General features: G+C 37.5%; 1 protein-coding gene across 2 annotated transcripts in view; it reads left to right on the top strand.

The window, feature by feature from the left end:
- ARHGAP15 (Rho GTPase activating protein 15) overlaps window positions 1-24,136 on the top strand; it is a 333,439-nt gene that overhangs the window by 12,675 nt on the left and 296,628 nt on the right. For both annotated transcript variants that reach the window (XM_075152711.1, XM_075152712.1), the window contains exon 2: window positions 4,336-4,515. In XM_075152711.1, coding sequence (XP_075008812.1) covers window positions 4,351-4,515 — 165 coding nt within the window. In that variant the 5' untranslated portion in view covers window positions 4,336-4,350. The remainder of the gene's footprint in view (window positions 1-4,335; window positions 4,516-24,136) is intronic.

Below are 24,136 nucleotides of genomic sequence, written 5' to 3'. Positions count from 1 at the left end.
TACTTTTAGCTTTTTGCAAAAATTATATTTTTCCTTTTATTCATGGAAACTATAAATAGCAAAAGGAAGGATTTTTTTATTTTGTTTTGTTTTTCATTGGGAAGTTAACAATGTTACTTTGTGTCCTTTATCATCTCCTTTCTCCTTTTGAAGAGAAAGCCCAGAAAAGTACTTTTTCCCATCAAAGGAAAATTTGAACTAATTTAAATATTTTCACTGTTATCAAACATCAAGATTTTGTGAAAACACTGTTTTTAAAAGAAACATTACAAAAATTGTTCTTTAAAATAGTTTTGCCGAGGCCCAGCACTTTGTGCGGAAGCCCAAGATCTGATCTCTGCAATTTGCTGTATTGCTTTTTTAACCTGGGCCTGATTCTCAGAAACGGGATGGCTTTACTGCGTGTATGGATTTGCATCCGCAAAAACCTTTCCGTTTCTCACCTCTGTAATACTCATTCCTTCCACACCACGGGTTTGAAAGTTGGCTGTACATTTAGAAATTGGGGTTTTAGGGTCTTAATCTTTGAATCTGCCAGGCATGTCAAATGTCACCTGACTATTTATCAGCCACCTCACACCTGTAGTTGGTGTCTGAATTCTGGCTTCAGTTCAACTTGATTCACTGCGGGGATGCTGTGCTACTTGCTGGAGCAGGCTTGTCTCCTCTCTGAGCATCCCAAACACATGGACCAACTCATGGGAAAAACAACTGCAAGTGTTGACCCACTGAGGCTGATAATTTAATTAAAAGTATGAACCCCTTCTTCCTTCAGTGAGGGTTTTTCAGCTCCTGATGTTATCTCCAAAAGTGGCGGTGCGTGTAGGACTAAACTGGTTTTGCTGTCCCAGCCAGAAAGGTGATTTTGTCCCTTCAGCTCAGTGGTGTTTCTTGCCCCATAAGTAAGCTGATCTACGCACTCTCCAGAAATTAAAGTCCTCCTTTCTCATATCCAGTGTAATCTTTTTTTCCCCATGCTATGAATCAGTTTTCCCTTCCTGTATCATCCATCCGACCTCATGTCAAGGATTTTTCTTGTACCCGTACTGTTCCCTGACTTTTTCCCATCCTTATCCAACCTGCTGCTTCTCTTCCACAGTGCCCCAAAAATGATACACATCCATTTTTCGATGTGTTCCCCTGTCCCTCTTCTCTTAGGTGAATGCCTTAAAGTTATGCTGCCCCTTTGCTCCAGGAACCCTATAAACAACAGGGAGGGGAGGGGGGTAAAGTCTGTCTTGGTTTAATGCCTTTCTCCAGCAAATCAACCGTAGGAGGTTTCAAAACTAAAATTTATATCCAGATGCTAACTATTTGCCAAAAGGCAAATTAGCTAATTATATAATGAACATGGAGTGCCTCACAAGCAGTTGCACAGGACTTGGCAGCTTTGCCTTCCAAAGTAAGTGAAACGAATTCCCCTGCAAAACCGGCCCAAACTTGGCCCTGATGCTGCTAATAACAGTTTGGAAGCACCAAATCATAAAAGCATCAGATAGGATCCTTTTTCTATTTTCTGTTAATATTTTATCTGTTTCCTGACTGTCTTCCCCTCTGTTATTTTTTAAAGGTAAAAAAAAACAACAACAACAACAAAAAAAAAAAAAAACAAAAAAAGAGCAGAGTGTAAGTACTACCAAATTCTTCTTGCAAATGTGAATGCAACGCCGTTGCGTTTGTGGAGCTCATATTCAGGGTGCCATCTACTGGCATGCAGGGCCGATAACGCTGTCAGGAGTCTTAATGGAGTTTGGGCAGCAAAGGATTTCTACCTGGAAATCCTAAGGGAGCAACTTTTGTAGCTTTCCTTGATATTCTGCAAGATGTCCTTCATATGCAGCAGGATCTCACCATGCTCTACACCAAGACAAATAAAATCTGATGGAGGAAATGTTGAGGTTTGGGTTTTTCTCTTTTCTTTTATGGTTGTTCCTGTAATTTTAGTGCCTCAGAAAGTCTCCTTGTAATACTCTGATGTGTGTGAATTAGTTCCAATTTTGGGGAAAATTAACTAAGGTTCAACAAAATTAGAATAAAAATTTTCAGAAGTCTTTGCAGTCTTTACTGACTGTGCTCCTACTTGAGATCCAGGGCATGACTTTGTCATGCTATTAAACTTTTTTATAGTACATCATGTTCTGACAACACCAGACAGAGACTACCTAATTAAAACTCATAATGCTCCCAAGAAGAGATATGTCAGAGTTTTATAGGTGGGAGATTTCAGAAAAAAAACTGAGAGATGTGCTCCAGCCAAACATTGGATCAGTGACAGAGCCAGTGTTGCTCTCGTCTCTCGAGTCTGATCAGCTCTCCAGCCTGGAGCCTACTGAAAATCTGTTGAGATGCAGTTTTGGTTTGATACCAACATAAAATACAAAATGGTTTGACTCTCCAAGTTTAGAAGGAGGAAAAAATCATTTCCTGCTTAGTGCTGCTGCAGACCTTACTGCCAAAATGGCAGTGTCCCTACGACGTGGGTTTGAGTGGTGACTGCTCCAAAGGATGGTGAGAAGTTTCTCAGAGAGGAAGACCATACAGTGCCATCTCCTAAAGGTCCACCTAAAGAGTTTTCCCCAGTGTCACATACCAGCTCTGCAGCAGAATTAGACATGCATACTCCTAAGTAATAGGAAACATCTTTAGCCAAATTTTTCCCATCTCTTTCTGTTGTTTAACTTCTATAGGGATCCTTGAGTAATTAATTCAATGCAGGAAACAGCCAACGAGCGTACGCTTTACTGCTGCTTTTACTAAAGTTGGTGTTTCTATCATGGCAGGTAATGTTGAGTGAGTAACGACTAATATTGAAGCACTTTCTTCTTCTCATTTCTCTCTTCAAGGGTGCTGTGTTTCCTCATTTTTCCATATCTCTGGCTGTTTGAGTTTAAATCCCCTGAAGATATTCAAAAGCCATCTGGACATGGTTGTGGGCAATCAGCTCTAGGTGCCTCTGCTTGAGCAAGGGGGTTGGACCAAATGACCTCCAGAGGTCTCTTCCAACCTCAACCATTCTGTGACTCCGTGACCTCTCATTATTGTCCTCTGTGTCTAAGGCAGTTTCCTGTAACTAATTGATTTATCAGGGCCAGGAGAAGGTGAAGCTATGAGAGCTGTGTCCTTCCACCAGCACAACGGCTGTGGTCCTGCCCAGAGACATGCAGTAGCGCTCCTCATCTCCCTCTCCCACCTGCACACCAGTACCGTATCTTCCTCTGCTCTGATGACTTCATAGAAACGGACTTTCTTGAAATCAGGGAATTTCATCTGTTAGAGTCTTCAGAGGTTGAGGAGATGTTGCTAGAAAAAGCTGTGTTTTTCAAACCCATTCGGAAAATGCTGATTTTCAGCAGTTTATATTATAACTACACTTAAATGGATTTCCATTTCCCTGGCTCCATAGTAGGGAAACCAGCAATTCCAGGTTACGTAGTATCTCTTCCTTACACATTTTCTCATACGGTTACATAGCAATATAAGTAGCAAGTTTTCTTGTAACTCTTACCATATTACTTCACTCACAATTTACATATAGTAGTGCCAGGGTGAACTAGTGGGGAGGAAAATAGAGCAAGTGTTGTACATCACTGTCCTGATGTTTTGTACAGGAAATATAAAGCAACTCTTGCTGATGGAAAATGGTTTGGGAATTTGAATAGCTAGAACAGTTTGTTGAGTTGCACTATTGCTGAGTCAGGAGGTTGAACCGCAGCACAAGGTGATCATTCTGCACAAGTTCCCCCCCGGTTCCTCCAAGGGCTTGAGAGTTGATGTGCTCAGCTCATTTCTTCATTTCAAAATTTAAAAAATGAACAGTCGGTAGAATCGTAAAAATTAAGGGAAATTTTATTAGATCTGGTTTTGAATCTAGGACACTAGCAGGGTTGCAGCGTGGTCCTGTAATGCACTTGTAACATGCATGTAGCGAACTGTGGAGGTAAGATATGTTAATTGGCTTCACAGCATGTCGTTTTCCTTTGCAAGATTGAAAATGTGTAGTGTGAGCAGGGCCAAAGACAAAGTGTAGTGGCTGCCAGCTGGACGTGATAGAGGCTTGCAGGGAGATTACACCATAGAGGAGAATGGCTTTTGAGATAAGGATAATCTTTTACATAAACTAACTCTTCCAAGGCAGTTTGGATGGGTGAGTGATAAGGACAATAATAAAACTACAAGCTGACACAGCTGATAGTTATCCTGGTGTTCAAAGATGATCAAGATCTTGCCAGCAAGATAACTCAGCTTCTTCTCCTGACTACAGTGACATATAACTGGCATTGGTACGTTTTTGTATGAAGAGTCCCTAGATTAATGGTCTTATTTTATGTTCTTCAGGTCAACCCAGTAACCATGGAAAGGTCTAAAACTTCTGATATGGCCTCTGAAAAGCCTAATCCTTCCCACCACAGTACGGGGGCTGTTCAAATGAGGATCAAAAATGCCAACAGTCACCACGACAGACTGAGCCAAAGCAAATCTATGATTCTGTCCGAGAACGTGAAAGTCGCTGAGCCTGTAAGTAAAATACTACTAATATTTTCTGAGTCTTCCAATTTTTTAAAAACTATAGAATTATCTTAAGTGTGGTTAAGATACTGGTTTCATGACCATCCCTTGCAAGGAGGGATTTAATGGCACTAATATGTTTTTAGGAGTATGGCTAGATATTGGAATAACAATTTTCCTTCACTGAAAGACAAAATTTGGCTTTGGTGACCAGGATCATAGCATCTACTCGGCATTTCAACTCTCAAGTGTTACAGTACTTGAATACGGCTGCTAGAGAATAGTACTTATAGCATCAGACACATGCGACAATTTCTCAAAAAGCAAATGCTAAAACCAGAGGAAAGTAAAGAAATGGAAATTACAACTCGGTAAATAAAGGACAACTTTGTCAGTAACAAAAATAAGTCTTGCTGTAAGAATGAATGAATTGTAAAAATCAGACACTGAAGTTCTCTTATTATTTTAATAGTTGACAGAGTTGAAAGGGTTGAGCCATTTTTTATCCATTACCATTTTTTTTTTAAATTAAATAGTTGGTGATGAACTCTATTGCCAGTTGCATCCCTGCCCCTGTACTCCTTCTGAGCTACTAAACAAACTGATTGGTATGAGTCTCCCCTGGTTAATTTTCTTCCATAATGGTGGCAACTTGCAGCTGAGGCCATACGATGTTACAAAATTATTTATGCAATGTTAGCCACTTTTTGGACTCCAGATCCATTTTGTTCTCAGAGAATGCAAATGAGGGAGAAAACTCTGCTGGCTGGGGACAGAGTCCCAGGTCTCAGTCACTTCTCACAACCATGCCAGCCATTAATTTTTTGTTTTGTTAATGTAATGGATTCCTATGAAATATTCAGGTTTCTAACAAAGTTATTAAATGGAGGAAGCCTACAATAACAGCTGTATTTTCTTCCCTTTTTACTCTAAGTTCAAACTCAAAATTCAAGCTCATTTAGAAATATATTATTTTAATCATTAATTTCTCTGGTATAGCTTAACTCATTTCACCTTATATTTCTGGAGAGAAAAATCTGTTTAGATCTTAGCAGCTGGTAAGATACTCCTTTACCTTCCATTTAAACGATATTGTTCACCTCAGACACACTGTACATGTTTTTTTCCTTTTTATCTGACGTGAAAGGTTCCTCCATTACAAACCTGAAACGATGCTTACAGTAATTTACTGGGGATACTATAATGTATTATCAGGAAGAACTGTACCTTTGAAAAAGTTTAAAAGTTAAGTATATTTAATGATGCCTAACATATTTTATTGGCTGTGTTTAACAAAAGGCACTAGGCTGCAGTTGTTTTTGACAAGCATGAAAACATCACAGCATGAGACTGCAAAAGGAATTATGTAGAGAAATTACAAGTGATCCATCTCTCAATGAATTATCCACCTCAATAGCCTGCAGAACTCAGCTACCAATTAACACCTACTTTATTACATGTTGGGATGTACTTAATAACTTTCATGTGTTTATGCACTATTACCTTGACTGATGCCTCTTGTACAATTAGGCATAATTGGCATATCAATATGCAAAAGTTAAAAGGATTAACCCTCTTAAAACTAATGAGCATTTCTGTATCCAGCTGCTAAATGAGACAAAATTAGCATTTTTCACTTTTGGGCAGGATTTTATCATGCAGTTTCTCATTGTTGATATTACCTTGTTACATAACTTTAGTTTTGGGGATAGTATGCTGGACTGTTACAGAGCAAGGGCTCTAAAAAGTTAAATTAGACATAAATATTCACTGCCTCATTCCAATAACCATAGCAGGTACAATATATATTCATTGGCTGAGAGCTGAAAAGTTGCTTTGTGTTACATTTGTTTAGTAGCTAATTATATAAAAGTGGAGTTTTACTGAATATATGTCATTTTACCAAGCAAACTTGGCTCCGACATAATAGATTGAAAGCTTGCCATGCTACTAATTTCGTTTCTATTTCAATTCTTTTCATCTCTTTTTGCCATGCAGAATTTTCTGACTAGATATTGAAAGACTGGAAGTGTTTTGGCGTATTTACTTAAATAAGCCTCTTAAAGTTGTTTGCTAATGCCCAAACTAAAAGCAAAATTCCTAAGGATCCAAACGTTTTCAAATATGGGCTTTAAATGCAGTGAGATTCAAGTTAAAAGAGCAGTGAAATATCAATTGCATGTATCAATTGCATGCTGACATATCTGAATCCGTGCATGTGACTTGTGAAGGATTTGGGGGAAAGTGATGGAGCAGAGTCATCTCTGTCTGTCCACGTGTCTTGAAAAAGCAGGGTCCAACTGATGCAGACACATACGTGTACATGTATATATATATATACATTTAGTAATCTTGTTTTAAAATTCCTAATGCTCTTTTCCAGTGCACTTACATACACAATCTTCACTTTTGCCTTTAAAGGCACACAGATCCTTGCTAAAAGATGCATGTTACCGCTATGTTAAGCAAAGCTAATTATTTTGTGCTAGAAGATATTTTGTGCTAGAGGATTTACCCTGATTTTCTATTTGGAAATTTTCTGTTTCCAACAGTCTGCCTCTGTTTAGATGATGGATATAATCTATAAGGTATCCACTGATTATGATTATTTTCTGTTTTACATTGACTGAATATTTTTGTCCTATCATCGGAGAGATTTCTCTTTTTAAAAACTAGAAATAGCTGAATAAAGGACTCCATATTACTCTTTTGTGGCCCATATTCAGCATGTGCACTATACTCTATGTTCTATTAATAAATGGGTTAAATCCTCTTTACTCAACTTATGCAAAACCTACTGACTTCACTGGATTAAGTCAATCAGCATTTGGCACATTTTGAACAATCAATAGAAATATATATTTCTAAAACATATTTGGAAAAAAATTAACGCTCTGGCCAATAAAGGGTAAAAACCAGGCACGCAACTGGAAAGATCACTGGTGATTTATAGAGAAGAAAATACATAATTTTCTCTAAGGGATTTGTTGTATTCTCAAGCATTTGCTGTGATGCTTGTAAGCACACCTGGGGCTATACTTTTGAAGGTGGACAGATTATTTTCTATAGTGTGACAAAGAAGGATATGCATCATACGTCAGTAGGGCCATATGCACTTGTGCATTTTATAGTAGTAAAGATGCAAATGTGGAATGCATAAGCTAGCTGATGCAAAAGCTAAATGTAGATTCTTGGGGGTTTACGTTATTTATTTCGATGGAAATGCTTGAGCTTTGTGCAAAGGTTGAAATTGATATTAATGTAGAGTTTAAAGAGCACAAATCACGAAGCTGGACACAGGCTGTGGTAAGCAAGGGCTCTTTCTGTGCTTAATGTTAGTGTCTGAACTAGCAATGTAAATGAATATTTGCTATTTTCATCTGTTAAACCCCAGGGAAGTGCATTTTACTTCATTCAGAACAACTTCAAACAATGAAATGTCTTTTTTTATTGGTGTCTATATTAAGAATTAGAACCTATTTAGACATTCCAAAATGTTAATATATTAGAGCTTTTTCTGATTAGGTTAAACAAACTGGTAGGTTTATTTATCTCTCTAATACGTTATCAGGGAAACGGGAAGCAATCTTCTTTTGTTTCTTACTCCTGTGATCATAGAACACTTGCCAAAGTTATGGCTAGCCAAAAAGACAGAAATAAAATTGCTAAAAATATAAGCCTTCTGTTTAGCAGAGTTTTTGAGCCATATTTTGAAATTGCAGGGCTTGTACATGTTTACTTCAAATCAAGCTTATAGTCAAGTTTGAGGCTTTGTTTGTATAGATTGTCCTGAAGTAGATCCTGATATTTAATTAAAATGACACTAAATCACATTGAATTGATAAGACTTGGCATCTCAAACAAAGGTAATTGCCCGTATTGGTTTTGTACAAAAATAGAGCTGCTTGGAAAATGTGCAGCCAACACAGACTGTCAACTCCATTTATAGATCAATATGTGAAAACCATTGATCAGGCAGGCATGTGTAACAGTAACACTTTGCATTTATTTGTTGTTTTTATACCGTGTTAAGGCTTACAGGATTATCGGCTTCCAAAATATTTTGACTTTCTCATAAATATGTTATCTGTTTAATGTTAATTACAAGACAGACTGAAGCCCTCTTCTAGAGTATTTTCAGTTTCATTGCTATGGGTAGTTTTAGCTGAAAATGGATTATTTCAATCTCTGAGAGATCATCAGAGCTTCTTTTATAGTATAGTTTATTTCGGGAAAGTTTTTGGGGATTCTTTTTTTTTCCTCAGTTTACTTTTTTTCCTGGAGGAAAAAACAAATCTTGACAAAATATTTCTAAAAGCAGAAAAGCTTCTCCTGTCATAGTTGTGTACATTTGAAGTGGAAAGGGAAAAATATTCTATTTATTGTATTCTAATAGTGAGTGCCCACCCTTTATTCTCTGCAAATTTTATCGTCCATACACTAGTCCATTATAGATGCATCTACTTTTATCACTGTAAGGAAATAGCTGTGTTCCCTTCAAGGTGTTACACAAATCATATGATAGTATTGGGACAGATGTAGAAAAATATATGAGCTTCCCGTGACACGTGTGGTAATTGTTAATAAATGCAAGCTTACACCTTGCTTGCCCCAAATATTTCAGAGTAGGTGTGAAAGCATTGAGTCCATAAACACAGCCCAGTTTTATTTCTTGAACATGAATATTGTCAAAAAAAAAAAATCTGTTGAGTAACATTAGTCATTCTCCTTTCTAGTGCAGGAAAATGAGAAATGAAGTGTGTCATATGTCCCATTACTGTATTCAAACTGGTTTTGTGCTTTTAAAACCTAGATCTGCTCTCTGGTGTGTGTTGTGCTTGCAGACTGACTCGTTCGGCCCTTGAGTCCTGTTTTTCAGCCATTTCATATGTGTGTCCCACCTGAGGAGCTGCCCCAGCTCCGGGGCAGAGGCCCTCAGCTTGCACTGGGCACCGCTCCCGGATGCACCCCTACATGCTCATGTATGTCCTACATACCATAAACTCCTTTGATGTAGAGGCTGAAAGTAGAATATTAATGCATTAGAATATTTTAGGGTTCAGTTTACCTTCAACAAGCAATTTTTCTCAATGGAGCTATGCAAGTTGCCTCCCAACCCTTTTTCAGGATCAGCATTTAGTGTGCAAGCATTTTTTCAGGCCCAGAACAAGCCTTTTGTTTTTCTGAATTTTTTTTTCCTTATATATGACCCGTGAGAATGTATTCTTTATTGTATATTTGTATTATAGCACTTCATCTGAAATAATCTTGGCTAAAAAGGAAGAAGTTAATTTTATTGTTAAACTCCCCATTTATTTCTCCTCCAAACATTTTCACTGTACCATTTCAGCTGCGTAGCTTGATAGGCAGCATCGTAATGAGATTATAGAAAAAAGAAATAACCAACACCTATTTCTTCTTAAAAGCGAGGATAAATTCATTTCAGCTCTATTAAGGGAGTGGTGAATGTAACTGGTTTGGCTTCCTTGTTAAACCAAACTGAAGTTCAGACAAGATATTATTTGAGTCGGAATTGCTGATTTTGACTTTTACTCAGTGTGACAGAAGGGTAGAAAAAAGGTTCAAAAACCTCCAGGTTTTTTTTTTTTTTTTTTTTTTTTTTTGCGATCTTACATTATCCCATGCTGTGAAAATCTTTACTCTATTTACCAAGCACAAATTAGTCTTGCCAAAGGTTCTGAAAGTTTGCTACTTCAGCTTAGATCCTAAAACTTCAAAGAGAGATGCAACTCTACAAATTAGTGTATGTGCTCTGCCATGGCTATTTTAACTTGAACTTAACTAAATTCGTTTATAATTTAGTACTGATTGAACGCTGCCATAAACGTACATGGGATACATTTTTTAAAGTTAGTCCTCTGATTACTAATTTGAATAAAAAACTCTAACCTTGTTAGCATCTGGACTTATTTCCATAATAACAACCCCTTCAGAACCTACAAAGTAATGAATAATTGACAACAAATGAAATGTTTTGATAGTTGTCGGCACAAAGCATGTTTAATGTTTTGTGTTGCTTCCTAGCTAATTATGTAGATGACACATTTGTCAGACCTTGACTGCCATTAGAAACGTGTTTCCAGAGGGGAGAAAAACAGGCTATTCATAGAGTAATTAACTAGAATGCTCAATGACCTGTGAGAGATTCAAATGGCTGCCAGTTCAGACATTGTTTTGTTACAGAAGCAGAGGGGTAATTAAAATTCCAAATTACAGTGCTATGATGAAGCATTTGTTTGTTGACAGTATACTCTTACTCTAGTTTGTTAATTCTTTTTTAAATTGCTTCTAATCCATTTTATAGCTTTAGGAGTTCCGTCTTTGAATTTACTGACAACTAATATTACGGTAAATTGTTCTTCGGCGGAGTACCGCGGGCTTGGCAGTTTCATGGGAGCACAAGGTGGGTGGGATAGAATCGCTGTTCTTTCCCTAAACTGACATACCATGTGCTGTCATCGAGACGCGGCTAACGCGGCACATCTTGTGAAATGATATGTTCATAATTTTGCGTTAGGGAAGATGTCTAGTTAGGGGAGGAAATGGTTCAGATAAAGTAATAATAATCAAACAAATTGAGGAAGGTGTCCTAAAATGTTAGAGGAAAAACCCTGATACGGTTGGGGTGAGGAGGACCGTGGGTTAGGTAAGCACTTTGGGAAGCCGAGGTCTGGTCGATAACGGAGAATTGGAGGACAATCATCTGCATGAAGAAATCGAGCACAGAATATGAAGAATGGGGTATTTCATAAGACTCGACTGCATCTTTGCCAACACCCTTTGCAGGCAGTAATGGACATGACAGGCTAAGACATCTTTTCCCCTATAAATGGGGACTCTTTGCAAGTCCAAAGTGTTAAAGTTCTCTAAACAATGAATTAAATGCAAGCCCGGGTGAAATATTTATTTACTTTGCCAAAAGTGAGAATATGGTTTTGTTAAAGAGATCTGACAGAAGTAACATGGTGTTTGATGCAGGAGAGCTGACAGCGGCATGGAGTGAGCGCTGATTATCCTGAAGACACTGTCAGCTAGGATTGATTTCCACTTTCTCCGTTTATGTAACGGTTCCTGTAATACAGCTGACCCCAAATCACGTTACCTTGTCATTTCTCTGCATGGATCAAGAAGAGATGAGCTGAAAATAGCTAGGCACTGACCTTGAACTTGCCAGAAAAGTGAGAAGTGACAGTGGGGGATTGTCAGCGTGCGGTCCCCGCACAAAGGCGCGGGCGGCTGCTCTGCAGTTGCGGCAGCACAAGGGGGCAGAGCAGCACTAGAGATTACAGGTGAAGCAGCTGATGCTACAGAAGGACAAGTCTATGCCAAATGGCTTGGCTTTTTTTTTTTTTCCCCAACTTTCTCCCCCCCACCCACCCCCCTTTAAAAACTGGGGAGATGCTAGCTAAAAGAGCTGCTGACTCCAAAATGTGGATGTTCCCATCATCCGTTGCTTGAAAATACGATTATCTGAAGCGATGCTTAATATTGAAAGACCTTCCTAACTGAACGCATTGCTAGGAAGTTTTGCATCCTCGCTGTGAATATCTCCCCATCGTTTTCCTAGCATCTAGTGAAAGAATGAAACGTTTGTATTATCTTTAATAGAGTTGTCTACAATTTGGGGGATGTTTGACAAGATCAATGCATTCCTCAAAGCCTGCAAATCCCTTTGAGTTTCATAGAAAGCATGGTGTAAATATTTAAAAAATATTATTTTTTTGGACAAACTAAAAAAGGGTAAAAAAATTAAAGGTTCTTTTTTTTCTTCAGATGTGGCATTTCTCTCTGTTGTAATATATATCTTGAGGGGAAAAAAAAAGAAAACTCGGTTGTGAAAATATTATTTAATTTACCATCTAAAAAACACGCTCCATTTCTTTTGTTTCATATTTTCTTTTCATCTGTGCTTGCCTCTTAATAGCCCTTTTTGTCTCTGATGCTAGCTGTAGCTGTGGAGACATGAGATGCCAGTGCTCGCTCTTCTCAAGGATCTGGTGCTTTGGGGTGTCGCCACATGTTGTGAAAACTTGGGGCAGGACCAGGAACCCAGATATCTGGCCGGACTTCCCGACTTCATTTGGTGACACCAAGGCATGTGTGCCTGTTAGAAAGGCGATGACGGGCAGTCCAGCCCAGACCTTGCTCTTCTGCCTAAGCAGTTGGTGGTTCCCTTAAAACGTGATCCTTTCCCTCAAGGGAATATCAGATGATATTCCTGCAGTGCAGGGCGGTTTGACTGCTCTTCCCTTCAATCTAATGCTACCTACTGTTCACTTGCATTGCTAGGTATCTTTGGAAAAGGAAAATACTATTGCATTTTTTTTTTTTTTCATCAATGAATCCCTTTTTTTCTTCAAGACACTTAGGGAAGTAAAGCATGGCTTCCCAAACTGATAGAAAAGCAGATAAAGAAATGCTCAGAAAATATCTTCTAGGGTAGTGTTAGTAGTTCTTCAGTAAACACAGGGAAATGCAAGGGGTAAATACATGTTTCTTCTTTTGAAATTATTGGTTTTACTGTAATCTATGGAATACCAGTGGAAGCTTATGGTAATATCAATTTTTGGTCACATCACACAAGATGTGATGTCCTGTTTAAGAGCAGGGTACAGGTGCAGACTGAGGTTACCATTTCTTGGTGGTAACTGGTGACTGGGGCTGTGTAACCAACAAGAATTTAGAAGCAAAAAGGGAAAAAATACCTCTGCCTTTCATTCTTTCTATAAAAAATGTGCAAAAATGATGACTTTGATGTTGAATGAGGTGAATTGTAACAATTCCAAATGTTTCTCTCTTTTGTCTTAGCCTGTTCAAAACCAAAGGACAATCATGGGGTTGAATCAAATGCTTGTAGCTCAAAACTTGCTTGTTCCAAAACTCTGCAAAATGAAGCCTTTGAGCTGTACCTGGAGGAAACTAAGCAGACTAAGAAAACTTAGACATGAGGTTTTAAATAAACAGAACCCTCTGAATAGTTATTATTTTCTGTAATTTAACATCTAATTCAAATTGAAATGATCCCAGTTCTTTTGTATCATTTTCATTATTTCATAGTCCATTCCACACATCCTTGGGTTTTTTGTTAGTGGGAAATACTTATTCCCTGCATCTGTTCTGAATGTGCTTCTCAGGCCTCTATTTTTCCTGCTATTTTATCCTGCAAACAGTGGCACTCAAATATATAGAGATGTTAATGACACTGAAGTTACTACCCTGATGCTAAATGTCCCAACGCACTATAAAGCTACACCTCTTTGCTTTAGGAGTGAGGCAGCAACATGCCATGATGTTAGAGAGATAATATTTTATATATGTAATATTTCAGCTGGCTTCCATGATAGCCTTCTGTTGTATTTATTTATTGCAACCAAATGGAGAAGGAGTTGGACTGGAATTTGCCATGTTTCCCTTGGTCCCAGCTCGGACATTGGCCTGCCAAGAGATTTTGAGTCCTTTCTTCTGTTTCTCTACCTGTGAAATGGGACTGAGGATGATGCGTGTCCCCCTTGCACACATTACAGACTCTGCCTCAGAGCCGGATTGATTGTTATGTTTCAATCATGCTCATTACATAGATAATTCTTTTCTCATCATATTAACCCTATTAATTGAAATAGAATTATTCCACAATTATGCTAGTGTAACTGAGAGGTGAACTTGGCCCCAGGTCCTGTACATTTTCCTTATCTATATTCTCTATGCTTAACTGTTTCACTATTTTTCATCAAAAAAGTCTTGTTTTGGCTTCGTCATTAATCAGTTCTGTTCCCTTGATTCTATACCCGTGTGCTTTTTAGCAGCATTAGGTTTCTCTGAGGGCTTTCGTGTTTTATAATGTATATTTCAAAAAGTATGCTTAAAAAGTATTGTTTGAAAGAGTCTCTTTGGCAATATGTGTCAGTGCACACCGTGACAAGGAACATAAGCTGTGGAATTATATTCCTCTTACACTATCTTTGTTAAGTACTGTATTACGGCTAAATTGTGGCATCTAACACGTTTCCTTTCAAAATGCTGTAAGATTTGAAATATGTAGGTACTGAAACTGAGATGATATCAAACTTCCCATAGCTAGTCTTGGGCACCTGACCTGCATAGTTTCCCACAGGGGAAAAGTAAGCTTCATTTCTTTAAATTTCCAATGAGAAGGGACATGTGTCTCCTTGCATTGAGTTACATTATATCACATCATGTGACACAAAGTGACCCAATGCAACATGACAGGAGAGGTAAAAAACTAGGGTTTTTTTGTTTGTTTGTTTTATTACTGCAGTGAAATAATTGCACTACTGATGCAATGAAATGGGGATCAAATTATTTTGTGCATGCCCTAAATACATGTGCTATTACACAATATACAGACATGCTTACTAAATGTTGTTTAATGCGCTGAGAAGAGGTTTTAAAACAGACAGTAGAGTGTCCTTGTTAGGCAACATGCCTATTCTTAGACAAATAGTTGACAGCAGCATTCTCCTGCCCTAAATCAGATCAAATTCCCTTTGAAATCAGATTTTTTTTTTTGCAGGAGCAATAAGTGCAGGATCCGATCCAGTCATGTTAACATGGTAATATTTTATTTTCTGTTTAATTTCTTGTTTGGTGAGGTTCGTAGTCTTAATGGAAATAGGTGTTGATCTTCTGTGATTTTGTGTTTATGGGTGTGCATGCATACATACACTGTGATTTCACAGCCATGGCAAGACTGGAATTCAAACCTTCCCCCTCAAAGGGCCCAAGACCCTACAGCTTGAGAGAAAGAAGGAGCTTCATTGTTCAGTATGCGGACTGTAGAAAAAAAATTATTTGTATTTCAGAGACCAATACTACTACTACTACTATTTTATATTTGTTACTTTAGGACAGTACTGAATACGCCTAAACTTTAGAAACAGTTATGCCTTTCTTTTCATGATTATTGACTGTCTGAGCTGCCACATATTCTGACAGTTACAGTGAAAAGTTGCATTTCAGAGTGCAGCCAAAACCCAAATAAAGCAAAAATGTGCTATACTTTCTAGTCTCTGAATCTTCCCTCAGTTTTGGAATCAAATTTGAAAGATTGTGAAATACCCTATCCCATTTTCCCTTACTTCTCCCCACCCCCCAGAGCTCTGCAAGAAAGATTTTTTTTTCCTGGGTATTTCATCCATGGCCAGAACTGGAAGTACTGCAGCTGTGATGAGCGAATCTGTTCTCATGACATCTCTAGCCCCAAGGCAGGTAGAAAACCCAGACGAGCATCCAAACTTTTGTGTGTTTATTTGGACCAAACCTGGGTTTTGGACCAAATGAGCTTCACATCAGCAGTTCTGTCATCCTTAAGAGCTCATTCTTCTTGGTTGTGGTCCTGAAGTCAGACTCTTACTTTATAACCTCATTACACAAAAAAACCAATGTTTAAAAATTAAAGTGCCAGGTGCCAACTCTTTTCAGTAGTTGGCTACTTCAACTTTGAGCTTTCCATTTTTTATCAGCAAATGATAAACTGAAAATTCAGTGTTCCCAGTTTAGATCTTTCTCAAAATTAAAGTGTAAATCTAAAGTGGCCACCTGTAAGCACTAAAACCTGAAGACATTTGGACACAAGTTAAACAAATTGTTTAAAAACCTGCCAATTGGTTGCATCAGGTTTTAAGAATAACTTTGCAGGCAAGATCCAAAATTTGTGTTTTAACATTTTCAGACCTGATTTTCTTTTTTGAGGGGGGTGATTTTTTTTTTTTAATGAAGAAATTGAGGAGCTGGGAAAAGAAATATCATGACTGCAGATAAACTGTTGCAAAAGAATAAGGATGATACTATCATGAATATCTCAAAAGCATGGGAGAGGTTGGGGCAATGGGCTGGTTATTGCGAAAAGCACGGAGCGAGTAGGGAGCCGAGGGATTTGGAGGCAGGTGGGCTGGAAGAAATGAGGTGGGAAAGGTGAATTTGTTGCAGCTGCGTGGAGCTGTGGGCCCTGGCAGGAGGAAGGGTCATGCTCCTGGTCTGCAGTGCTGGTGCTTTGCTGGCAGCCTGGGAAAAAGCTCCTCATCTATTCTGCGAAAGCTATGCAATGCACGTTCAGGTAGGTGTGGACTTCTACGTATGGTGGTTTCTAGAAAATCTTCGATTGCACTGAATTTGGCTGAAACTCCTAATCCTCCAGTCTTGTGGGTTGTATGATTTTTACGATGATCTAAACAAGAGAGACATCCTAGTATACTCTGGTGGTGCATGGGCACGTAATGTGCTCAGTTCCTTAAAAACTGCCATCGTTTTCCAAGAATCTTTTTTGTTTTTTTTTTCTTCATGTAAATTCTTTCATGGTTTTATGGCAGATGAGCCTGATTACATGAAAGTTTACCTTTAAAATACTTCCCATTTATCATGCAGTTTCCTTACCTAGAAAATCCCAGTGCAGCCACTGCTAATGTTTGATAAGATTTGTACCTGGTAGATTCTAAATTACATTAATGCATAAAGCCAGTGATGCCAGGCTCCCTATTGTTACAGTTATTAAAGCTGTAACTGAAATGATATCTTTCATATTGATCTTCAGCTAGCAGCTCTTATCCAGAAGCTTTGTTTCACATTAAAGACACTAATGATTGTCTCCACAAAATGAGCAGCTTAATAGTTAGAAAAAGTTAAATGGAAAAAAGAAAAAAAACTTTGATAGCCACCTTTGATAGCTCTTCATTCCAACATCTCTTATAGCCACAAAGTGCAAGCCAAGCATTAATAGACCTTTTAATAAAATGACTTAAAAGAAATCAATGGGATTTCTCACAAAGCCTAATTTCCAGCAAGATATATTATTTAAATGTTTTTATTCTGCTGAACAGCTCATGTCCTCCCATAGCTGCCAGAGTTTTTCCTGGAATTTCTCAGGGTATCTTCCTAGGGTCTTCACTTTTTATTTTCACGGGTCTGGTTTTGATTTATTACCTTATTGAATTTTTTTTTAAAATGGAGAAAATATAAGTCCTGTACTGTTCCAAGGTTGGCAAAATTTCCTGTAGACATAGAGACAACAGCAAGGTATTTATTTGTGGGCCAGGGGGCCAGTCTCGTTACTAAGAGCCTTTTTGAGCAGTCACGGCTACTTTGGTTCCTTCAGGGACTATAAGAAATCTTTCTCTTTCCTTACCTTCAGGGGAAAATGGTATGTCCTACCAGTACAGCTCTCCAGCTGCAATTGTGATAAATGTATTTGCAAGACAGGAGGTTTTGACCTAGGCTGGAGTTTGTGGGTGAAGAGAATATTATTGCACTTGATTTTTTTTTGCCTGAGACTTTTGGGTAGGTTTTCTGTTAATTTTTAGTTTGCTTGTTTGTTTTGGCTTAGGGTGAGGAGCAGCTGTTGGATTTCTTTTTGTATTTAACTAGATTTTTTTTTTTCCCTCATTTTTGGCTATGGCAGACGGAGTGTAACATAGGTATTTTCCATGAGGTCATGTAGCGTAAGCAGAGAAATGCACTCTCTTATCTTCTCTGCGCTCATTTATTGTACTTGATATGTGACATGTATCTATTTAAAGACTGATATCAAAGGGAAGGACTTTTTTTTTATGACCAGCAGCAAACCCAGAAATTGTTCTATTTGGGACAATCAGGTCATATTTATTATTTTACATAAACAGAGGTATAGTATGCTGGCAAGGTAGAATATAAGGTATCTAATTAATTTGCACTACTATAAACTGTAGTTCAATAGCTATGGTACCCTGTGTGTTCACTGTGGGATGGCTTTTCCCTGATAAGCTCTAGTCAATCCACAGTAATGATTAAGTCAAATACTTCATACATTAAATGTTCGTATAAGAAATCATGGGGGTGAAAAGAGAGAGGGAAGGGAAAGGGCAGAGAATTGTGCTGAGGAAAAAAAAACAACCACAAAAAAACCACAGAAAAGAGTGGACTATGCAGAGGTGCACAGCTACAAAACATTTCCCTCTTCTCTCAATATCACATGGGTATTCAGCCCTTACTTCTGCTGCATTTTTCCCAGGCTCCAGTGGAAGAGCCTGGATTAAGCTAATGCAGGGACATGTTTTGGCCGCTTATTATTTATTATAATTTTAGTTCCAGGTTTCAAAAACAATTAGGGAAACTGCTTAATAGGAAAATGACTCTAATTACTTGTTAATTGAGGTTATCTGCTTCACATTATTCAAAACGTAAACTGTGTTGACACTTGTACCCAGATATGATTACTTAATAAACAGACTGAAGATGTATCGTGAATGCATGCACCCCCAAAAAAGAGGCATTTTATTTATCAACTCTGGTTTGCTTATCTGAAAGATGTTAAAAAAATATATATATAACTTACATTAAGCTCAGTTATAATATTTTAGTTCAAAAATAGAAATTATATACTTCAAATAGTGAAAAGATGAAGTACTGAAATTTAAAAGTGAAAGGGTTTATTAAGCTTACATGTTATACGTGCGGGTAAGTTTACACACAATAAGAAACAGGGTCACATAAAGTATGATGTTACCTCCTGAATAAATAATTTAGCTGATAAATCAAGTATCTGGATCCAAATAAAATACTAATGTTAATATTTGTCATATTAGTATTTACTCTTGTGTTTGGTTTTGGGGATCTACAGAAAGAGGAGGAGTGTTATTTTTTTGAAAAATAAACTAATTTGGGGATGAGAGAGACAGGGTTTTGAACAAGATTATATTGTCTAGAACAAGGTAATTCTATAGTGAGAATAAAAACAAAGTATCCCCTTTTCTTTACACATTAGTGTGCTCTGGGACCTCTACTTTTTTACAGAAATATGCAATCCCTATTTTTTAAAAAGTCTTAGGCCATGAGTTAGATTTCGTAGTAACCAAATGACTAATGACATATAAGACCATGATTCCATATGATGGAAATCTGCATATTTGCCGGCCACGTCAGTGTGGGTAAGATTAATTATTTGAAAGTATTGATGTTTGGGGGTTTTATATTTTTTTTTTTTCAAATGTAGGTTGCAAACACCATAATTTCCTTAGGAAAACAAAAATGTTTATTACAGAAAAAAGTCAATAAGAAAAGATGAAAGGTAATATTTTTGTTCTAAAGACATAACTAAAGAACCTGTTGAGAAAAGAAGGATGTCACGTGTATTTCACTTTGGAATTTCCCTGTTTGAAATGAGAGAAAGGCCTCGGTTCAGGCAGAGAAGCTGTGATTTCAACCTTGAAGTCCATTTCTCTGTCTTAGACTCGGGACTATCAATTGCTAAGGCATTTTTGGAAATGTGAACCTCCACAAGCCACGGTGGTCAGTCAAGGAAAAGAGGAAGGCAGGAGAATGGGGGGAGTGGAAAAAAGTTAATGTTTCAGATAAAAGGGGGCTGATTGCACACTTCACGGGATTATTTATTCCTTAATATGGAAGCATAACTCTTCCACCTTGAATTTTTTGATTTGTATTTTCCTTAGCTAAATACCTTTTTAAGGCATTTTCTATACAAATACTGTTACTCTCTTCAGATTTTGCCAAGAAACAAGGGAAAGTTGCAAAGCCCACAAGGATGGAAGTTTTAGAGCTGTGTTTGTGCCCATTAATTTTCTCTTCTATGATATTTTCCCATTTTCACTCTGTTTGACATTGAGCCTGAGCTTTGTTCCTGACTTGTAGCCTATGGCAGTGGAACGGGGAGATGAGACATCACGGAGATGTAGAGCACACATAAAAAGAGAAGATGTGTAAAAACTGAAATGACATGGCAGCTGAAGCAGCTTGTTGCTCAGCTTGGTTGCATGTTTGAGTGGAGAAAGCGAGGTAAATTGTGATATGTAAGAGAATAACACTCGACAGGGTGTATGGTTGTAAGGTATATGGATGCTCAATCATGTGGTGAGGCAGAAGGCTAAAGGACAAGCGCCTTCAGTATCCGCACAGTCTGTAGATATCCGTATGACCTACAAAACAGAGGGTGTTAGGCTCAGAAAAATATCACTTACAAAGCATATGCAAGCAATTTTAAGAAAAGAAAAGTCCATCTATACCATTTGACTACCTCTTAATCTTTCAGTAATTATTAAAAGAATAAAGTTTAGGGAAAAAATTCAGCATCATAGTCTTCTGTGTGCATTTGCACCATAAATAGATGAATTCTCACAGTAGTATATAGGCAACCAACCATTTCCACTTCCCACTGGTTATACTTAAGCACCTATTAGAGTTACATGTGCCTTTATGCTAATTTTTCTGAACATTTACAACAGCCTCTAGATCTGTGCCTGAATGGGTTTGTATAATAGTTCTGACGATGTTCAAATCTGGCGTAGGGTTTTTTAGGTCAGTCTCCATTTACAGCATTTTGGAAATTTGAGGTGGGAAGAGAATGGCCCTTTGTATGCTGACATTAAAACGCTTTAAGATTCTTTTTCAGAGCATTGTTAAAATTTTGTTACTTCTAGAGCTACATAGAAAACAGTTTGCAAATTAGTGTAATAAATTACTGAAGAAATTATGATTTAGGGTGATTTGTCTTCCATTGTGTTCCACTTTAAAACACACACATGCTTAAACCTGCAAGAAGATATAAGCAGATATTTTAAAAATCGGCATGACGCAGTTTGCCTCTGCCTTTCTGAATGTATGTGCACCTGTATAAATGGGACAAATTATCCCATTTTTGATTTGGCGACTTTCCTTACAGATAAATAGATGATTGTATAAAATGCAGTGCAAAATCAGCTTCATTATTTTAGCATGTGGAAATTGTAGATTTCAGGTAGTTTTTTTCTTTCTATAAGACAACGTGCTGTGCATTCAGTATTTTATAAATCTATAGTCACTGAATCTAGGTAGTGAGAAACTGAGATATATAGACTAATTGACTGGTTTTTGAAATGGTACCCGTTATAGAGATAGACAGGCCCTTTACACAGTGAAAAGCAGCCAAATGCTAAACAGTGTATATAATCTTCCCTGTAATAAACTTCACCCAGATAGTGTATTGCTGAGGGGAATCCTGCAAGCACTGCAGGGCTGGACAAAACTGATGCTTTTAGTCTGTCCTGGAGTTTTCCAAATTCTTTAAGTTCTGAACTCTGTGCACAGGAATAATGTCTAGAATCTTGTTTTATCTTAATTTTAAGAGCTTAATGCTAGTACTTTTACAGGCATACTGTTAAGGTGATGCGGCTGTTAATAGTGATGCAGGAAAGACAGGAACAGTCAATAAATATTTGTGGGGTTTCGTTTGCTTGTTTGTTTGTTTTAAAACCAGGCGCGATTTGCTTACAAGAAACTGATGATGAACTTTCCATGCTATTAATGACTAATAAATGATGAATGGCACCTACCAGTGATGTTAATTTTAGAAAAATTAGCAAAATTTGGCAAAATTTTAGGAAATGTAAATAGGCTCTCTAGAGCCTTAGAGAGATTTCTGAGGTGGTCCTTGCCTGTTGATTTCAATCTTAAATAAATATTGGTTTGTCATGGAAATTACAAAAGGTTCAAAAAGGGCTGTCATTGTGCCAATACTCAAAAACGGGAAAACAACATGACTCTGAAAATTTTATAAGCGGATTAACCTAACAGAGTATTGGGTCAACTAATGGAAAAATTGTTGCAGGGTTTAATTTAAAAAAAAAAAAAGTAGTTAGGAATATTGTTGATGTCAATCATCATAACTCAATAAAAATCAAATTTTAAAAACCCCAACAAAACAGCATTATTTTTTGATTCAAGTCTCGCTGAAAAAGCCAGCCAAATTTGTGAAGTACAGTGAAAGTTTGTAAGTCACTCGACTTAATAGTACATGACATTCTGATTAAATATTAGCTATGTGCTGTATCAGTGAAGCACATGTTAAATGGATTAAGAACTGATTAATTTACACGTTTCAGAAAGTAGTCCCTGGGGAATCATCATCAACTGGGTGAATTTTTAGAGTTGCTCTCCAGGGACTAGTACTAAGCTTGACACTAATCACTCTTTTTATCCATGATACGGAAGTAAATAGAACAGTTCTAATAACATTTTAAAACAAAGCAAAGATTGATGGACTGGCAAATAGGTCTGGGTAAAGGCACTTGTGGAGAGTGATCTGGATTGCTTAATGGCCGAAAGAGCATTTTAATTTATCCAAATATATGTATATATGGGAAACATAGGCCATGCTGTTCCCAGAACTAGGAACTCTATTCTGAGATTTTACTGCAAAACATAGCTCCTATGGGTGTTTTGGTGTCAAAAAGTTTGAGCTGTCTCTTGCATGTGATAACGAAGAAGTGAGAGAGCAAACATTCATTTCTGTCAGTGGCACTGAGGAAAAGAAAACTAGAATAGTGATACTAACATAATGAAGATTACGCAAGGAAGAGGAAAAAAAAAAGTGTTGGAGGTTAGGAAAATTATCTTGCCAGTGAAGGACCTACAGACCTCAGCACGTTTAAATTATCTGAAAGAAATTGAAAGGCAATTGATTTCCTACTTACCTACATTAAGGGACAACACTGGGCTCCAAACGGTTCTTTAATGTAGCAGAAAAGGGCAATACAAGATGAAATGTCTGGAAGTTGGAACCCCCCCAAAATAAAATGAGAGTTACAGTACATTTTGCAAAGACTAGTGGGAAACTATCAAGAGAATTGGTAAATTCATCATTTTTTCATGCCTTCAAATAAGAAATGGATCCCTTCCAGGGAGATATCAAACAGAAATTTCCTAGGTTAAGTCCAGCACAGTTTGGATAAAATATTTATATAAACATTTCTATAAACAGTGCCATCTTGATTCCTCATCCATGTCAAGGGGTGGAGAAGCAAAGAGATCCAGTGGCAGCTGCTATCTGAAAGCCTTCATTGGACTGGGAATGAAAGAGGAAGAAACCCAGCACATAAGTGATAAATCAAAGCCTTTTTTCCTCCATTACGTGATGTGTGTTTGTGACTTTGCTGACAGTGTGGTATATATGTATGTACAGCATGGTATATATGCACTGAAATATATATTCCAAGTTCTGTTTTCATGTACTAGCAAAACTTCTAATAACATTTGGCTCATTTGTTTTCTTAAGGTGCCTTCTTTTCCTCTTTTTTTTTTTTTTTTTTAAATTTTTTTTTTTTTTTTTTTTTTTTAATAAGATCGATGACTTCTCTGGCAGTGCACCCAGAGTAAGTTCTGCCTTTATACACTGCCCACATTTTGGATGGTAGTGGATGATTTTTGTTTTGTTTTGTGGAGGGTTTTCTATTAAATGTAAGGTAGGTGACTTCTCTATCAAAACAGAATGAGGAAAATCAAATCAAGGGCAATTTCCAGTCTGTCTAGATGCTTCAGAAGTTTCAAACAGGATAATTCCATTTCTTCTTTTCTTTGTGTTGTATTAACGTTAATATGGTTTGCTGTCAGTGTAACGCCACAAGAGCAAAACCAGGACATTCAATGTGCTTGGATCAGAAATATGCACTTCTCTCTCCTACACGTTGCCTTCAGCACATGGACGTGGAGTGAATGCAAAAGGGAGTGTCGTATTATTTGAAATATTTGTTTGTCTATGAAGGGCAAATAATGAATTAATACTTAAGCAATATGGACAATAGCAATTTGCAATTGTAGTTCTTATTTTGCCAAGACACAAATGGATGACACT

This window comes from Calonectris borealis, chromosome 6 (assembly GCF_964195595.1).
Source record: "Calonectris borealis chromosome 6, bCalBor7.hap1.2, whole genome shotgun sequence".
Classification (NCBI taxonomy): domain Eukaryota; kingdom Metazoa; phylum Chordata; class Aves; order Procellariiformes; family Procellariidae; genus Calonectris; species Calonectris borealis.
Note: the sequence above shows the minus strand (reverse complement) of the source record. Positions and strands in the feature narration are given on the sequence as shown.